Source organism: Nannospalax galili, unplaced genomic scaffold, assembly GCF_000622305.1.
Source record: "Nannospalax galili isolate Female #2095 unplaced genomic scaffold, S.galili_v1.0 scaffold95, whole genome shotgun sequence".
Classification (NCBI taxonomy): domain Eukaryota; kingdom Metazoa; phylum Chordata; class Mammalia; order Rodentia; family Spalacidae; genus Nannospalax; species Nannospalax galili.
The window spans coordinates 5,619,473-5,638,950 of record NW_008342393.1 but is presented as its reverse complement, the minus strand read 5'-3'; the positions used below and the strand labels follow the sequence as shown (position 1 = coordinate 5,638,950).

The 19,478-nt window shown below is 46.5% G+C and overlaps 2 protein-coding genes across 4 annotated transcripts; both read right to left on the bottom strand.

The window, feature by feature from the left end:
* LOC103738405 (nucleoside diphosphate kinase B) lies at positions 1-5,853 on the bottom strand. The gene is made up of 5 exons (XM_008838407.3): positions 5,695-5,853; positions 5,328-5,457; positions 3,225-3,326; positions 1,947-2,059; positions 1-252 (listed from the first exon to the last, which is right to left on the bottom strand). Exons 2-5 carry the CDS (start codon positions 5,451-5,453, stop codon positions 135-137), a joined length of 459 nt encoding a protein of 152 aa, XP_008836629.1. The 5' UTR covers positions 5,454-5,457; positions 5,695-5,853; the 3' UTR covers positions 1-134.
* A 3,896-nt stretch (positions 5,854-9,749) lies between these two features.
* Positions 9,750-18,526, bottom strand: LOC103738404 (nucleoside diphosphate kinase A). Of its 3 annotated transcripts, none has more exons than XM_008838406.3 (5): positions 18,372-18,526; positions 15,315-15,444; positions 12,443-12,544; positions 10,815-10,927; positions 9,750-10,165 (listed from the first exon to the last, which is right to left on the bottom strand). In XM_008838406.3, exons 2-5 carry the CDS (start codon positions 15,438-15,440, stop codon positions 10,048-10,050), a joined length of 459 nt encoding a protein of 152 aa, XP_008836628.1. In that variant the 5' UTR covers positions 15,441-15,444; positions 18,372-18,526; the 3' UTR covers positions 9,750-10,047. The 3 variants fall into 3 exon arrangements, with proteins under 3 accessions (XP_008836628.1, XP_029421972.1, XP_008836625.1); XM_029566112.1 differs by lacking the exon at positions 18,372-18,526 and adding an exon at positions 18,243-18,267; XM_008838403.3 differs by lacking the exon at positions 18,372-18,526 and adding an exon at positions 17,946-18,103.
* Between the last annotated feature and the right edge of the window lie 952 nt (positions 18,527-19,478).

Genomic DNA, 19,478 nt, shown 5'->3' with positions numbered 1-19,478 from the left:
TCCAGTTCCAAAGGCTTTACTGGTAAATATGCTTTATAAAAGATGGTGCATATTATCGCTTGTGGTCAGTGGAATGAAGGGCTGTGTCCAGAGGCCCAACAGTAATGCTGAAAAGGGCTCTGTTTTGTCCACCTCTATTCGTAGACCCAGTCATGGGCACAAGACTTGTAGTCAATGAGTTCTTCAGGCTTAAACCACAGGCTGATCTCTTTCTCAGCACTTTTCACTGAATCACTGCCATGAATAATGTTCCTAAGAAAGAAAAATCATTTTTGTTAGTGTTTCAAAGTGCCAGAGTATATCTAATAGATAACAGCAAAGGGCAGACCCTGAAGACCTTTTCAGCCAAATTCCCACCTGAAGCAGCCCAAGTACTTTCTTTCAAACCCAACTATAGGGCTAGGATACAGCTCAATAGACGCTTGCCTAGCATGTGTAAGGCCCTAGATTCAATCTTCAGTACTACAAAAAAATGTGATTCAGCAGTTAAGAGCACTGGCTGCTTTTGCATAGGACACAGATTCTATTCCCAGCACCCATATAGCAACTAACAATTGTCCATAACACCAGTTCTAGGGGATCCAAGCCCTCTTCTGACCTCCTTGGACACTGCATGACCAAGGAGGGTGCACTTAGATACATGCAGGCAGTACACTCATATACATAAAAATTTTTTTTAATTTTAATTTTTAATTAAAACCAAATATAAAGCTATAAAGGTACTTGAATAAAAAGACTATTGGTTCAACTTACTATGCTTCCAAGTTTCTCTCCCTCAAAGCGTTTATTACCCAAGAGTGCTACTACTGCAAAAAATTCCTTCTTAAATTTCTGAATTTAAAAATAGGCAAACTTAGGGCTGGAGAGATGGCTCAGTGGTTAAGAGCACTGACCGCTCTTGCAGAGGACCCGGGTTCTCACATACATGCAGGCAATACACTTATACACATAAAATAAAAATAAATAAATTAAAAAAAAAAAAAGGCAAACTTGAGGCTGGAGAGATGGTTCAGCGGTTAAGAACAGTGACTGTTCTTGCAGAATACCCAGGTTCGAATCCCAGCACCCACATGGCAGCTAACAACTGTAACTCCAGTTCCAGGGGATCCAACAGCTTCTGTCTTCCACAGGCATTGCATGACATGAGCATACTTACCTACATGCAGGCAATACACAAGATAATAAATGAAATTTTTTTTTAAAACATAGGCAAACAATCCAAATATAAACCCAAACTAGATGTGATTTATTCATTCAAGGCCATGTCTGCATTATTTTTTTAAGACGTTTCTAGCCCAGGCTAGCCTCAAACTCCCCCTCTCTACTCCATTACGTAGAGAAAAATGACTTTGAACTTTTGATCATCCAGCCTCCACTTCCCAAATGCTGGAATTATAGCATGCGCCACCTCACCTGGTTTATGTGGTGTGCTGGGAATGAAAGCCAAGACCTCCTGTACACTAGGTAAGCACTCTTAGCAACTGAATATATCCTTAGCCCTCTGCATTTTCTAGATAAACAGTGACTTGAAAACCAAACCATGACATGACAGACATGCTTAGTACCCATCCTTTTATTCCATTTGAATCTCATAACTGCAAAGTTTTGGTACAGATTTTGTATGGGTGAAGGAATCAAAGGGTTAGGTGTCATAGCCATAGACACAGTACCAGAAAGGCAAATCTTGGTGAGGCTAGAACCCTTCCTTTCACCCTCAGGAACTAGCACATGCAGGTCAGGTTCCTCTGCAGTGTCCTGATTACTTTTTTAAGTAACATAAGAGAGTAAATTCATGAAAATTTTTATCTAGTGATAAGTTTCACATAATATTTAAGTTCATGTTTTTCTAAGATGTCTTGTTTTCCCAAGATGTCTTACACGCCACCTAAATTGAGTTGAAAAGTCATAAACCCACACCTTCTCAAGCACCCCCACACAGGACTTACCTGCCAACCTGAATGCAGAAATCCCCTCGAATGGTGCCTGGCTTAGAATCAGCTGGATTGGTCTCCCCCAGCATGACTCGGCCTGTCTTCACCACATTGAGCCCCTCCCAGACCTTGACCAAAGAAAAGATGAATTGTTGAGATAGAGCCATTAGGGACAAACACACACCTAACAGTATGTATCAGTGAGATCAACTAATGGCTGTTGATATTCTCACTATCAAATAACCCCCGGAGATAGCAAGAGCTTACATTATAAATTCCATTTCCATAGAGGATATATATATATATACACAAAATCTACTTGACTGAAGAATCACTATACAGCCACAAACTGAGAAACAGTAAAGAAACATGATGACTAGAGAAGCAGCAGAAAGGGCCTCCCAGCAGGCAAGGGCTAAGTCTCAAAGGGAAAGCATTCCAAGGAAGAGAAGGAAAAGGTTAGACTAGGAACGAGAAGTCCTTCAACAACTTCAGTGCCTGCCTCTCAATTGCACCCACCACTATATCTCCTATCAAGATATCAAAACCATCCAGAAGATAATTCCTCTGTAATATAGGACTCCAGCTGGCAGAGTATGTGTTACATACTTTTAAATATGATTTTATATGTAAATGTTATATTTTATATGAAAATGTTATATATGTTTTTTATTTTATGTATGAATGTTTGCCTGCAGGTACATAAATGCACCAAATGCATGCCTGGTGCCCATGGAGGCCCAAGGAGGACATTGGATCCTCTGGAACTAGAATTAAGGACTGGTGTTAGGCACCATGTGAGTGCTGGGAACCAAACCTGGGTCCTCTGGAAGAGCAGCAGGTACTCTTAACCACCAAGCCATCTCTCCAACCCCTTAATTTTTATTATTCTTAATTACATGTATGTGTGTGTCTGTGTACTAGAGTCAGGTGCTCCTGGGGGCAGAGGCATCAGATTCCCCTGGAGCTGTAGTTTCAAGCTGCTGAGAGTTGCCCAACATAGGGGCTAGGAACCAAACTCTGGTGTTCTCAAAGAGCAGCATATGGTCTTAACCACTGAGCCATCTCTCCAACCCAGAGAGATCTTTTTCCCTTTTTATTCCCAAACCCCTAGTTAACTCCAGCATGCCTATAATCCCAGTATTCAGAAAGCTAAAGTAGAAAGCTTGGGGTTCCAGACTAGCCTGGGCCAACACAGCAAGACCCTGCCAGAAAGAGAGAAAAGGGGGGTTGGATGGAAAGGAGCACAGATACTGAGCAGTTATCCTCCATTGTGCCCCAACAAGCACTCACCATAGCCACCACAGGCCCAGAGTTCATGTACTTCACCAGCCCTGAGAAGAAAGGCCGGTCTTTCAGGTCAATGTAGTGCTGCTTCAGATGCTCTTCAGAGGCCTGGCAGTCAGAGCAGAATTCCATTAGGGAACAAACTGGAAAGGCTTGGACTGTGGCTGCATCCCATCTTCAGGACCCCCTCTCCAACAGACTGGAGGTTCTCAATACCAGGCCTGGTATTTCAGTCCATTCAGTTTTAGCAGAGAATTATTCTGATCATGAAGATGCCCTTGTGCTAGGGATGTAGCTCTGTGGTAGTTTGCCTAGCATGTGTAGGGGTCCTGTGTGCAATCCCCAGCACCAGCCTCTTAAAAAGGGGAAGAGGGGCTGGGGAAATGAGTTAGTGGGTAAAGTACTTGCTGTGCAAGCATGTGGACTGAGTTTGAATTCCCAGAACCCACCAATATTCCCACAGTTGATGAGACATAAAGACGGGATCCTGGGGTGGGCCATCTAGTCAGAATATGGTAACAAACAGACTTGTCTCTAACAAGATGGAAGGTAAGAACCAACACTAACATACACACAAAAAATAATAGCAAAAGTTCAAATATATCACCTGTGCATGGTGGTTCATGACTATAATCACAGAACTTTGGAGACTGAGGTGGGAGAATAACAAGTTCGAAATCAATATGGGGTACAGAGACTCTGTCTCAAAAGATAACCACAAAGACACTCTTGCACTGTCAGTGAAGCTAAGGATTTTATAATCCTGTAAGTGGTCTGTGGTAAGTTTTAGGAAGTTAAATATTGGCTGAAGAATATGCCAGATAAAGATCTCCTCTAACTCCTCTGGTCTACTAACCCTTTAAAACATGTCTTCAGTATCGGCACTCAGGAAGTAACCTGGTCTACATAGTAACCATGTCTCAAAAAATAAAATAACTTTTAAATAAGCATTCCAAATGAAGAACATCCTCTTAAAGCTGATGCACTTGGTTAAAACTTCATAAATATTTATACCCTAAAAGTAATCTTTTTTGGCAGGGCACTCAAGAGGCCCTAAATTTCCAGACCAGCCAGGGCTACATAGTGAGACCCTGTCTCAAAAAAATGGTAACCCTTTAGAGACAGGATCTTATGTTGCCCAGGGTGGCCTCAAACTCCCCTTATGGCTAATTTCTGATCCTCCTGCCTCCAATTCCCAAATGCTGAGACTGCAAGAACTGCAGTACTGGGAATGGAACTCCAGGCCTCATGCATGCTAGGCACTCTACCAGATGAACTACACCCTCAGCAGGTGCCCTAAACTTATGAAAAAAAATAAGACTTGGCTCCGCTATTAACAGCACTGGCTGCTTTTGCAGAGGACCCAGGTTCGATTCCCAGCATTCACATAGTGGCCAACAAAAGTCTGTAACTCCAGTTCCAGGAGAATCCAACACCCTCTTCTGACATGAAGGTATAACACTTATATACATAAAATAAAAATAAACAATTTTTTTTTTTTTTTTTTGGTCTTTTTGAGACAGGGTCTTCCTGTAGTCCCAACTGGCCTGGAACTCTTTGTAGACCAGGCTGGCCTAGAACTCACAGAGATCCACTTGCCTCTGCCTCCCAAGTGCCGGGATTAAAGATGTGGGCCACCACGCCCAGCTATAAAATGTCTTTTTAAAAAGAGAAAAGAAAAATACCGTTACTACCATATATCAAAGGTGTGCTATGATCATAAAACTCCAATCATCCCCAAGTTTCAGGTTAAAGCATGAAAGGATTGCAAGCGCCCTCCCCCCGCAATAGTGCATGTGTGGACTGCCGGAAAGCCGAAGGCTTTCTCCACGCCTCGGTGCCCTCAGGCGACCTAAAAGCAGAAAGGCAATGACAGCACACAGCAGTCAGCCCCTACTTAACCTCCCCAAGGGCGTCTGTCCTCCTGGGCCTCGGAAAGGCGCCAGCAGGCCACCGCCACCAGGTGAGGTCCGGTCAGAAGCCTTCTCCGGAGAGCGACTCAACCAAGAGGGCTCCAGCTCCGAAAGACGACGTGGACAAACCACGGGGGGCGGGGGGGGGGGGACCTGCAACCCAGCTGAGGAGGGGCAGGGGCGAGGGGCGCATTACCCGAAGGAACTTCATGGCCACCAGGCGGAACCCCTTCTGCTCGAAGCGCTTGATGATCTCGCCCACCAGGCCGCGTTGCACGCCATCTGGCTTGATGGCGATGAAGGTGCGCTCGAGGTTGGCCATGGTCCTGCGGGGCAAGAGGGGCGATCAGGACGCACGCCCCGGCTGAACTAAGGCGGGAGGGGGGGGGTAGGCCACGTGGGCAGCGCCGGGGACACGTGGGCCTCCCAGGCGACTCGGGCCCACCCGGGCCTGCACCCAAGGCCCACGGAGAGGGCGCTGCAGGGGCACGGGTAGGACCTGTGGGGAACTGGGACAGGTTGGAGGGGGGCGAGGGCGGGGTCGGAGTGCGCCCCAGCCTTACCCGAAAGCTGCGGGATGAGCGCGAGGCTGAGAGGCGCCGCGGAGAGACGCGAGGGTCCACCCGGCCGCGCGGTCAGCAGAGGAGGGGGTGGGGGCGGGGCCGCCACTCCCAGGAGGAGCGCCCGCCCAACCCGGGACGCTCAGCGGACAGGATCGGCCAGTCGGATTCGTCCCCGCCCGGCACCCCGCCGTGCCCGTCCTCGCCTTGCAAGGCTGCAGGGAACCGCGAGGCAGGAAGTGATTTGTTCCCTACCGCGGCCTCCTAAAAGCTCAGCTGCTACACATTCCAACTCCGGGGAATACCTGCTACTGAACTTGAATTCTTGACTCCTGGCCACATTATCTGCCTTCATTCTCCCTCGCAGCACTGGACCCTCCTCCCTTCCCTATAGTACCCCCAAGTCCTTCCCACCTCTGAAATTCAGCCCTCTGGTACTTTTCCCTTTACTTGACCAAGCCTTCAGCCTTCCTCATCCACACTGACCACCTCCCCCAAGGCTGAATCTCTCTCCAGCCAAGACTCCCTCAGTCCCCTCCTCAAAAGGCCATCTGCTCTGGTCTCTGCCTTGTCTCAGAATGGCTTTCAAACTCCTAGAAAGGCAACCTATGCCTTTGATCTGCTCCTGGCTACACATCTCCCCAGCCCCCATCAGCCACCCTGTATCCACCAGAAACTGGAATTCCTGCCCACCCAACACTGTGTGTAGTCACATCGTCCACTTCCAACCTGAGACACCCGCTAGCAAGATTCTAGATTTTCCGAAAGTTGAAAGCTAGCCAGGTCACCTTAAGACTGTCTCAAATCCCAGCATTTTAGAGGTGGAAGCAGGAAATCAGGAGGTCAAAGGCAGCTCAGACACTTGGTGGGTTCCAGGTCACCCCGGGCTACATGAGACTAAAAATTACAAAATGTAGCAGCCAAGCGTGGTGTCACCCACCTTTAATCCCAGGACTTGGGAGGCAGAGGGTGGTGGATCTCAAGTTCTGTGAGTTCAAGGCCAGCCTGGTCTACATAGCGAGTTCCAGGCAGCTGGGATTACAGGGAGACCCTGTCTGAAAAAAAATAAAAAATAAAAATCAAGGGATAAGGATTTATCTAGTAGAGTGCTTGCTTAGCATGCACAAGGCCCTGGGTCTGACTGCCAGCACCACATACACTGGGCATGGTGCATGGTGGCTCATACTTTTAATACCAGCAGGATCAAAAATTCAAAGTCATCCTTGCCTACATAAAGAACTGGAACCAGTAGTGGTGCATGCCTTTAATCCCAGCACTCTGGAGGCAGAGGCAGGCAAATCTCTGAATTCAAGGCCAGCCTGGTCTACAAAGTGAGTTCCAGGCCAGCTGGGGTTACAGGGAGACCCTCAAAAAGAAAGAAAAAAGGAACTGGAGACTAGTCTGGACTACAAGAGAACGCGTCTCAAGGGGGGGAGGGGGTTGGAGGGAATAAAGGGCTGAAGACAGAACTCAATGGCAGGCACACTTCTTTAGCAGGAACAAGACATTGGGTTCAGTCCCCAGTACTACAAAGTCTATATTCTCAGAAGTTGGGTCTGTCAACTTACAGACATTCCCCACCCTCCCATCTGCTTGGCAAACCATTAGTCCCCTACTGGTCCCCACCCCCATGCCCACAGCTACTTTGTGTCTAGACAACATAAATTACTGAGTGCCTTGACCTCTCTGTGACTCAGCTGCAATAGGCTTGAGTTAAACTGGGTCCTGGCACCCTCCCAAGTACAATAAAGATCTTTAGGGTGTTGCCCAGTGCACTGAGACTGGCCCAGACTGAGCCAAAAAACATTTTTTTAATATTCTATGTATTATTTTTATTTTGTGTGAGTATACTTACTGCCTGTACGTAGATATGTGCACCCACATTCTGCAATGTCTGTGGAGGTCAGAAGAGGGCATCAGACTCCCCTGGAACTGGAGTTATGGAGTTATGGACGTCATGTGGGTGCTGGTAATGGAACCTGGGTCCTCTGCAAGGGCTGCCATGCCACTGAGCCATGTCTCCAGCCCCGCCAAACTCTATTCCATGACCCCTTGCTGAGGACTTGCTTAGGTTGAACATCCCTGTCCCCTCTCTGACCATTAGGATTAGCTACTGCCCTCCTGGTACCCCACACACTTTACACTGGCCACCTTGGTGTATTGTTTCTTTGAGAAACAGGTACCATCTTGAGATGGTTTAGGGTAACTCTAGCCTCAGTGGTTCCCCACTTCTCTGGAGATATCAGCAAGCTTTCCTCTCAGTGTACCATACACTGAAATCTGCATAGCAGAACATACTGCCCCAAGATGGGAGTGCCCATGACTCCCCAGAATTCTGACCTCAAGACTCGGCCATCACCTTAGTGGTTCCAGCACCACTGATAACCTGTAAAGACCAGAATGAGGGCAGATCAGGCCTCTGTTTTTCCTCATCAGCTTCTCAAGCCTCTGTCAGAGCACTGACCTACACTGGTATGACTTGCCTTCAGTTTAGGGCAGTTTCCTTCACCCTCAATCTGAAGCACACTTGTTTGCTTGGTTGTTGTTTTGGTTTGGGTTTTTAATTTTTTTTTTTTTTTTTTATGTGTATGAGGGTACTGCCTGCATATAAGTACTGCCTGCATATAAGTGTACTGCCTGCAATGCCCATGGAGATGAGAAGGCAGTATAGGATCCCCTGAAACTGGAGTTATGGACGGTTGTTAGGTGCCATGTGGGTACTGGGAATCAAACCTGGGTCCTCTACAAGAGCAGTCAGCGCTCTTAACCACTGCACCATCTCTCTAGCCCATGGTTTTTTTTGTTTGGTTTTTTTTTTTTGAGACTGGGTCTCCCTGTAGCCCCAGCTGAACTATGTAAACCAGGCTGGCCTCAATCTCAGACACACCTGCTTCTGCCTCACAAATGCTGGGATTAAAGGCATGTGCCATCACACCTGACAAAGATTTACTTTTTTTTTTTTTTTTTTTTGAGACAGGATCTCCCTATAGCCCCAGCTGTCCTGGAACTCACTATGTAGACCAGGCTGACCTTGAACTCACAGAGATACACCTGCCTCTGTCTCCTGGGTGCTAGGATTAAAGGCATGTACCACCACGCCTGGCAGATTTACTATTTTTATGTGTTTTTGTCTGGATGTATGTAAGTGTACCACATGTGAACAACACACAGAGGCCAGAAGAGGGCATCAGATCCCCTGAAACTAGAGTTACAAAGGGATGTGAGCAACCATGGGGGTGCCTGTAACTACCTACACTAGGCTGACCTCAAATCTGCTGATCCTCCTGCCTCTACCTCCCAGTTACTGGGATTATTTGCGTGTGCCACTATACTCAGCTTTGTGTTTTCGTTTTGGAGTTACCAAATGTCAACTGTCCCGAGAGTCTGTCCAGTAGAGAGCCATCTCAATAGTCAATACCATGTCACTTGACACCAACCTAGCATCCCAGGTCTCCAGTATACACAGCTTTTCTGATTGGGAGGTTAATTACAATGTCTCGCACTCTTCAATCTCTTCCTAAGAGCATCTCAAGAACAGGATGGGTATTTTATTCTTTTCTTTTTAAGACAAAGTCTTATGCAGCTCAGGCTGGCCTTGAACTCACTGTGTAGCTGAGGACGACTCTGAGCTTCTGATCCTCCTGCCTTCACCTCCTGAGTGCTGGAATTACAGTGAGCCACCACACCCAATCTATGTGGTACCGGAAGTGGAACCCAGGGCTTTATGCATGCTACTGAGATATATCCCAGCCACCCCCACACCCTTTTTTAAGACAAAGTAGTCCAGGCTGACCTGCCTTGGTCACAGTGCTGAGATTAAAGGCATGTACCACCACCCCCTGCTTCAGCACAGTCTTAACAAGCTAACACATCTTTCAGATACTTGCTAACTAGCTCAGTGCCAAGAGTGAACAGGATTCAGGGGATTAGATGGGAGACAGGCAAAGAGCCCAGGGTGGTGCCTCACACCTGTAATTGCAGCATTCCAGAGTTTGAGGTTAGCCTGAGCTACATAGCCCAACTCTGTCTCAAAAAGACAATAAAAAAGAAAGTCAATGTGTATGTGAGGCCAAGCAATTTACATTGTTACCTCAGGCTCCATGGAAGGAAGAGGAGGAAATAAAGACTGCAAAGCAATACAGAAATACCAACTAACCAAGTCACCTAACCCTACACCAGGATGGAGTATTTTAATCTAATGGGAGCACGTAACACTGTACAGGGAGCACTCGTAGCTCCAGAATTTCCTTCTAAGTTATAAGGAAGTTCCAGAAATAACTAGATTTGCTACAATCTGGCCCCCTGCCATGGGAACGGGAGGAGTAGATGGGAAGAGCACGATGGCCTGCCCTCCAGTCACTCATAGATCCAGTCCTGTGCACAGCTCTTGTAATCCACGAGTTCCTCAGGCCGAAACCATAAGCTGATCTCCTTCTCTGCACTCTCCACAGAATCACTGCCATGAATGATGTTCCTGGGTAGGAAGAAAGGGCATCATTATCCAGACCAGAAAGATGAACTGCCCACAAGCCCTCTGCACTCCCACCACAGAGAGCCACAGCCAAGGCAGCAGAAAAGCCACACCTTCCCATATCTCTGAATTTAAGAACACATCAAACACAAAAATAACAAAAAAAAAAAAATCAAAAGAACAACTTTCTGTGAGCAGACTTCCCAGCAACACCCACACCAGCAGTGAGAACCTCTGGGGTGGGCTCTGACCAGGCTCTACCATCAAGAGAGAAATAGCCAAAGGGATAAAACCAAACACAGAGATCCCTCGAAGTCAGCCACCACCTTCACAGGTAGAAAGACAAAGAACTCCCACTTAAAACTGACTCGCGGACAGGTGAAGTGGCACATACCTGTAATCCCAGTATTTCAAAGACAGAGACAAGAGGCTCAGAAGTTCAAGGATAGCCTCTAGTACATAGGCTGGTCTGAGACCAGCCTAGGCTACCTGAGCTCCATCTCAAAAAACAAAACTAAACACAAACACTAAACTAACATAAAAACAATTGACTTGACTTGCAGATGACATCATGTCTTCTAGACTCAGAGGCTGAAATTCTTGTAACAACTAAGGTGGACTTTGGAAAAGGGTGAAAAACACCAATTCTCACCTGCCGACTTGGATGCAAAAGTCTCCACGAATGGTCCCAGGCTTCGAATCCGCAGGGTTGGTCTCCCCAAGCATCACTCGGCCTGTCTTTACAACATTCAGCCCCTCCCAGACCTCCAGGGACAAAAGAAGAGGTGGTCAAGGAAGAAAGGCAATCTCAGAAAACCTGGCTATCTACTACTTCCAAACAAAAGAAAAGGCTCCGTGAGAGGCCCCTCTACTGCTCTAGAATGCCTCTTACTCCATTGTCTTTCCACACTCCATTCTGGACATGGCAACCAGACTGGCCTTTTTTTGCTAAGTGTGGCACCTCCCATAGTGTCCCAACACCAATGACATGACAGCAGAGCCCTTACATCATGTGGTCCCTGAACACTTTTCATCCTAGCTTCCCTCTTCCCACCAGGCTTTAGCCATCCCAACCTTCTTCTGTACTTTAAAAAGTCAAGCTGGGGGCTAGAGAGATGGCTCAGTGGTTAAGAGCACTTGCTGCTCTTGCAGAAGACCAAGGTTCAGTTCCTAGCACCCACCATGGCAGACAAAATGGATATCTATCTTCATAGCTTTCATTCTTTTGGGTTTTTTTCTTTAAAATGTCATTTTATTTATTTATTTATGTGTGCATGTGGGGTAGGGATGTGCCTGGGCCATGGCATCACATGTGGAGGTCACAGGATTACTTGTGGGAGTTGGTTCTCTCCTTCCACCATGTGGGTCCTGGGGATCAAACTCAGGTTGATAGGCTTGGTGGTAAGTGCCTTTACTCATTGAGCAAACACACCAGGCCACATTCTTTCTTTTTTCAAATGGTTGAGAAAGGGTCTTACTATGTAGTCCAGCCTGGTGTCCTGGAACTCACTACCTATCCCAGGCTGGACTGGAATTTATGAGTATCCTACCTCTACTCACAATGTGCTGGGTTACAGGTGTGCACCATGCCTGATACAACTTGGTTTCTTGGTTTGTTTGTTTTTATAAAACAGGGTCTTATATATAGACCTGGCTGGCCTGGAACTCTGTATGTAGACCAGGCCTCAAACTCACAGAGATCCACCTGCCTCTGCTTCTTGAGTGGAATTAAAGGTGTGTATCACCAAGCTCCGCTTTATTATTTTTAATTTTTATTTTATGTGTATGAGTGTTTTGCCTATATGTATATATCTGCATCATGTGCACGCCTAGTACTCGTGGAGGACAGAAGAGGGTGTCAGATCCCTTGGAACTGGAGTTACAGACAGTTGTAAGCTGCCATGTGGGTGCTGAGAATTGAACCCAGGTCCTCTGCAAGAGCAACAAGTGCTCTTAACTACTGAACCACCTTTCCAGCCTCTAAGTCATACATTCTTAAATAAGTGCTTCTGCAATAGGCAAGAGATAAGCTCCCTGCCCTCCAGGGGCATCAAGCACGTCTCTCTTGACTTCTCCCAGCCTTTGGTCTTCAGCTCAGCAAGCAAATAAGTATCTTCTTGGGTGGGTCAGAGAGCCAGTTCCCATCCTAACTGACCATTTTGCCTACTCTTATCCTCTGCAGCAATGAGGACTAGGCATCCAACATAGTAAATGTGGCATTTATGCTCCTCTATTCCCGAATAAGCCATTCCCTTCAACATCCCACACAGGCATGCTTACCATGGCAACCACTGGCCCTGAATGCATGTATTTCACAAGGCCGGTAAAGAATGGGCGGTCCTTCAGGTCAATGTAGTGCTCCTTGAGAAGGTCTTCCGAAGCCTATTCCACAGGATGGACAGTGAGAACTGGTACCAGACTCCTGAAGAACCAAGTAGCTATTCCCCCTTATCCCCTCTTGCTGTTCAAAATAATAGCGCACAGCTAGCTGGTGAGCTATAGCCAGATTCATCCTCCACATTACCAGAGGGGAACGGGCAGTGTCAGGAACGAAAATAAGATAACTTAGAATCGAATCCAACCAGTTGGGTTTGACAGTGCACACTTGTAATCCCAGCACTTGGGAGACAAATGCGGGAGGATCACAAGTTTGAAGCCAGTCTAGGCTAGCACTAGACACTGTCTCAAACAACAAAAAAGAATCCAATCCAGCCAACTCATGTTAGAAGGGAAAGGTAACATTACAATCAATTTTTACTCCCAGAAAATACCCCAACTAAATGTAGAGGAAAGCAAGGGAGGTAGTCTCCATATTCAGTGAGCAGCAAACAACTGGCCATCACCCATGGGCACCTGACATTTATTCAGAGGCTAAAGGCCCAATGTGGTAACCCTGTAATTCTCACAGGTATCTGTAAACTACCTAAACTACATCAGCAAGAAATAATTTTTATAAACAATGAGTTATAGCCAGAGTGGTAGCACATGCCTGTAATCCCAGCACTTGGAAGACAGAAGCAGAAACATCAAGGAGTTCAAGGCCATGTGCAGCTACATAGTGAGTTTGAAGTCAGCCATGGCTACATAAGACCCTATCTCAAAACGGGCAGGGGTGGAGGTGGGGGTGGGAGGGGGTAGAAGCATAGAATTAGAATCTCTCACACTGCAGTGCTGGTATGTGGAAACAAATCAAGTTAGATAGAGAGCAAACCACCTGCCTAGTTTGAACTCAACTTGGCTGTGTACTCTCTGCCACTGTATCTACCCCTGCAGGGGTCTAGCAGCATCCCTTGGTTTTCCCACTTCTGTAGATCATCATACAAAGCATAGTGCTGCTTAAGATCCAGAATAATCTACTCTTCAGCCACTGCTTGATCACTACCTGCCAAAGTAAAATTATACAGCCTGTGATCACTCCACAATGGGGACCCACCCTGATTCTTCCTAACGAAAGGCTTGCAGAGGTACCCTCCTAATACATGTGGACTTGATGTTCCCTTACCAGGATACCCTTTAAATTCTGGTAATTGAGTCCAATAATCTTTAACCAGGAAATCTGATCATATATGCTTTTTATTGGGGTTGGGGAGTAAAGAACCTCGAGCTTTCCCTTATTTCTCAAATCCACAAAAGATTTAGCAGCCTTTAGAGTCATGGTGGGTATCTCTGCTTCCACTCTTCAACAAACCCACATCCTTAACAGAAAAGCCAGCGTAAGACCCAAGTTACAATGTCAGCCACATCACTGTCACCAGGCAAATTATCTAACCTCTCCAAGCCTCAGTTTCCTCCTAATAACCATGAGAACAGAAGTAAGTACCTTCAGAGTTGTCATGAGAAATGGAAGAAGAAAACACATATGTTCAGCAGACACCACATGCCTGGTTAACAACTGGTTCATTTTATTTTATCTTCAAAACCTGTATTTATACACAAACCCACCTCTAGCTGTCATTATTCCACCATGCTCTCCCCTTAGCATTCTGACCCCTTTTGCTAAAATATTATACTAGAACTAAATTGGGGCCTGGAAAGATGGCTCAGCAGTTAAGAGCCCTTGCTGCTACTACAGAGGAACCGTGTTCGAGTCCCAGCAGCCACAGGGCGGCTAACAACTGTCCATAACTCCAGTTCCACGGGATCCAATGCCCTCTGCTGAGGGACCCAATGCCTCTTCCACAGGCATTGTACAAGGGTGCACTTACATACATGTAGGCAATACTCACATACACATAAAATTAAAATAATAAATAAAATATTTTAAAAACTAAATTGCAAGCCGGGCGTGGTGGTGCATGCCTTTAATCCCAGTACTCGGGAGGCAGAGGCAGGCGGATCTCTGTGAGTTCAAGGCCAGCCTGGTCTACATAGTGAGTTCCAGGACAGCTGGGGCTACAGGGAGACCCTGTCGCAAAAAGACAAAAAAAAAAACTAAAGTGCAAATCAAACTAAATTTAAAATTTAGGAGTCAAATTTTATTGTCTTCATGGGAAAAACAATCTCCCTAATTTATTTGCTTTGAGAATTAGAATTAAAATATTTTAGATTTGTTTGAGGAAGGGATCTTTGCCAATCAATCCTTTGCATTTATTGAAATATTGTTAGCTGGGTGTGGTAGCTCATACACATAATCCTAGCACTCAGGATACTGAGGAAGGGAAATGTACTACTAATAATACATTATTAAGTGCTTCTGATTTTTATTCCCTGTTGTGTCAGAGGAGCACCCCATAAGTTAAGTTATAGCTTTCTATCAAAATCCCAAGTATCATGTTAGACATTATCATGCAATAATTGATAAAGCAAGAAAAACAACCTACACCTTCAAAGAAGGGGAAAGCTCTCTAAAATTATCTGTTTAGGAAGCTAAAAACCAAAAACTTCAAAACACCCAGAGCTGAGGCAGAAATTACAGTGTTGCAGTAATATGTAGGACTCTCTGTTGCAGGGAAAAGACAGGCTATTTTTGAAAGTCCCAAATAACTTGGTTTGTTCCAAGATTTAGCTTAAATGCTTAGTCACTGAGAGGTTTTAGGTTCTAAGACATTCTACCATGCAGCAGTCAAAAACAGAGATGAGACAGAGAACTTAATCTACAATATTCCACCATCCTCCAAAGGAGTTAAAAAGAGGAAGAATGAGGCCCACATACCTGCATAAATTTCAAACCAACAAGGCGGAATCCCTTCTGTTCAAAACGCTTGATGATCTCTCCTACAAGCCCCCGCTGGACCCCATCGGGTTTGACAGCAATGAACGTACGCTCAGCGTTGGCCATGGTCCTGGGATAGGCAAGCAAGGGAATGAAACAACACTGAATCACCAGCCCCATCATTATCCTTTCCAAGCAGATTACTTCCATAAAACTGGCTTAAATCTGTCATGCCCACCCCATGTCCAGCCCAGTTCCCTCATAAATAAACTAATACCCTAAAGTAGGGAAGGATACAAAAGCATGAACTATATTTCTATTGCATTTGATTTAATAAGTTTTTTTTTTTTTTTAGTCTTTTTGAAACGGGGTCTCCCTGTAGCCCCAGCTGTCCTGGAACTCACTATGTAGACCAGGCTGGTCTTGAACTCAGAGATTCACCTGCCTCTTCCTCCCGAGTGCTGGGATTAAAGGCATGCACCACCACGCCTGGCAATAAGCTCCTGTTAAGTATCTACTATGTACCCAATACTGTGACAGAATTAAGGAAGCATATGTAACTCTAAGACCCCTCCCCCCCAAAAAAGGACACCACTTCTCTTAGTATTTCAAATCGGAGAAAACTGCACTGATGTGGTTTTACTAATATGGAAATGATGTCTGGTGCAAGGCAGTTTGACCTACTGCCACAGCCTTGACAATAGAACTGGCAAGGATTTTAGAAAATATGTCACAATAGCCATCTTCATTTAAAAAAGACCCAGGACCAAAGCATCAGAATGAGGATCCAAATCCAGATTTTTCAACCCTCTACAGTAAAGGCTCCACCTTCAAATGTAATGAAAATTCCAAGCTTGGGGATACATTCCAGTAATGTCCACCATTAGGAAGGCTAAAACAAGAGGACAGAATTCCAGGCCAGCCTGGGCAACGTAAGAACCTAACTGGAAAAAAATGATAAAAGAAAAACACAGCTGGGCATGGTGGCATGTACCAATGAGCCCAACCTGAGCTACTTGAGACCATGTCTCAACACACACACACACACACACACACACACACACACACACACACACCACCACCACCACCACCAACAACAACAACAACAACAACAATAATCCACAACAACCTAGGGGGCTGGAGAGATGGCTCAGCAGTTAAGAGCACTGACTGCTCTTGCAGAGGACCCGGGGGGGGGTGAAGTAATTTTCTTCCATGGTGTCCCTCACCAATGCTCACGCAAGCACCCCTAATAAAGGTCAATGAATTACCAAAAATACTGAAGAAAAACATGAAAGCAGGAAGGGACTTGTTGGGGAAAAAATGGTTCAGAAGCAGCTAAGGGCAATGGGAAGGAGGAGTGAATAGCCAAAACATATTATACACATGCATAAAAACTGTTGGAGATGAGCCGGGCCTGACGGCTCAGGCCTGTTGTCCCAGCACTCAGGAGGCAGAGGCAGGCGAATCTCTGTGAGTTCAAGTCCAGCCTGGTCTCCATAGTTGTTTCAGGCCAGCTGGGGCTGCAGGGAGACCCTGTCTCAAAAAGACCAAAAATAAAAATTGTTGGAGACTCGCCCGGCATGGTGGCACATGCTTATAATCCCAGCACTCGGGAGGCAGAGGCAGGCAGATCTCTGAGTTTGAGGCCAGCCTGGTATACATAATCGAGTTCCAGGCCAGCTGGGGTCTACAGGGAGATCCTGTCTCAAAAATAACCCCCCCCAAAAAAATTGTTGGAGACTAAAAAAGCAAAAATTTTAGGACTATTACACAATAATAGCAACTAGCATTCATTAAACACTATGTACTGGGCAAAAAAAAGATGCAGTGAGTCACGTGACTACCCAATCAACAGTGAATTGTGACAAAACAGCCATGAGTAATACCTAATATGGGACATCGCCCCAGGCAATAAGAAGTCTGGAGCTCATCCACTTTAGAACCTACCTTATTTTTTCAGAAAAGACTGTCTCACAAGGGGAGTTTTTGATCTTGAAAGACAATCCCTAAAAGAATAGCAACACCCCCTCCTGGCTCCACGTTCCTGAATTTGAGTTAACCTCATATGCTGTACCTTAGGAACCAAGCCTGAGGCATGACAGCATTTGTACTGCATGGCAGGCTACCTGAGTTCCACTCCTGGAACCCACATATAAAGTGGATGGAAAGAACCCGCCCCACAAAGTTGTCCTCTGATCGCCACATGGGTGCTATGGGGGCCAAAAATAAAACTTTTAAGGGATCTGGAACTGGTGGTGCAGGCCTTTAATCCTGGCTACTCTAGAGACTGAGGCAGGATGAAAAGTTCAAGGCTTACCTTACCTGCAAAGTTCAAGGCCAGTCTGGGCAAATTTAATGAGCCTTTGTCAAAAAATAGTTTAGAAAAATAAAACTTAAAAAAAAATGGGGGGCAGGTGAGACATTTAGCTCAGTGGTATAGTGCTTGTCTGGGTTCATTCCCCAGTACCGGAAGGAGGTTGATGTCTGTCTCCCGCTCAGTGAGCTGCATACAGACTTGCTTTACTCCTGGCATCTAGTCACAGGGCTAGCAATCGTGAGGACAAAGAAAATGCCTTAGATGGCAACCACTCCACCCTCCAAGAAGACAGACAAAGCGACTGAACTCACAGAGGGAGGAGCGGGAGAACCCCTGAAGAACGTGGAGCAAGCACGGACTCCTCCGAGAGCGACCTACGATTGGAGAGCCGCCGCTCCCGCCGTCCCTCGCCCTAAGCCTCTCCGCACCGACAGCACACACACGCGCGCACATAGGTCATCATTCAGCAAGCACTGCGTGGGCACCACCCCTGTGCCCAATACCGGACTGGAAGGGGAACAGGGCACAGCCCGGCCGTCGCGCCTGGCCGGAACCGCAGCCACCGACAAAGGCGAGCGCACGTGGCGCGCGAGACTGCAGGTCCGCACCTGTGCACAGACGCTCCGGCGACGGCGGTAGCCTCGTCTCAGCAGAGCTCACCCGTCATTAACCCTTACTCCCCTCTCCACGTACCTGAGCCCTCCACCCGATGCCTTTCCCACAAGACCCCTTCTCACCCCTTCAGCCGCTTGCGATTTAACTCCGGCTCCGACTTCCCGCACCGGAAGCGCGCCCGGGTCCCACGTAGTTCCCACCATCTGCATGCACGGAACCTTGTACAGTTCGGTTGCAGGAGGGCTCTTGCTCGTCCACGCTTCCTCTAGTGAGTCGGACATCATTCTGGGGAGCACTATTCCCATCCTTGACTTCCGGCACTGATTTTTTTTTCTGGCGCTTCGGTCTGGCCGCCATCTTTTGTTCCTTTCCTAGGATCCTGTGACTCACTTCCTTCGTTCCTGAGCAAATTTGACTTCCCTGGAGGTGGCGCTCGCTCTGCATGAACTCGGAGCTAGCTCCGGACCACGTAGACTTGTTCCTGCTTCCAGTCACCCCTACGTCCTGTATAGCAAGCAGTTATTTAGTAAATGCTTATTGTGTCTAGCAAACACCTTTGTAGCACCTGGGGATAAAGCAGTAAGCTCACTTAGGGCTTCTGGAAGAGTTGAGAACTAGGACAAAAAATTAAAAAAAGGAAGTTGATAGCTAACAGTATTATATAAGTGCAACAAACCTGCGGTAAATGGTGAATCTGCGAAAGTAGTAATCAAGTAGATCTACGTGAGGAAACAGGCCTGATCATCTGAGAATCAAAAATTATAGTGGCCACAGAGTAGGAGAAAATACAATAAGAGGATTTTTTTATTTTAATGAAGAGGCAGGGCTGTAGTGTTGCTCAATAGGAAAAGCCTTGTCTCCCAGCACTAAGGAGGCTGAGGCAGGAGGACTGAGACTTACAGACCGGTGGGTAGAGTGCCTAAACATGCGCAAGGCCCTGGTTTTGAGTCCTAGCACCACATAAATTCCTGCAATCCCAGCACTTGGGAAGTGGAGGCAGGAGGATTAAATTCAGTCATCCTCAGCTGCACAATGAGTGTGAAGTCAGCCTAGATTACAAGAGACTCTGTCTTAAGAAAAGGGGAGGGGAGAGGAGGGGGAGAAAAAAGAAAAAATACTGGGTGTGGTGGCTCATACCCATGATCCTAGCACTTCTGGGGCTTCCGTAGGAGATCACCTCAAATTTAATGCCAGCTTTTGTTAAGGTTCAGATAGCTTTGCCCCCTCAC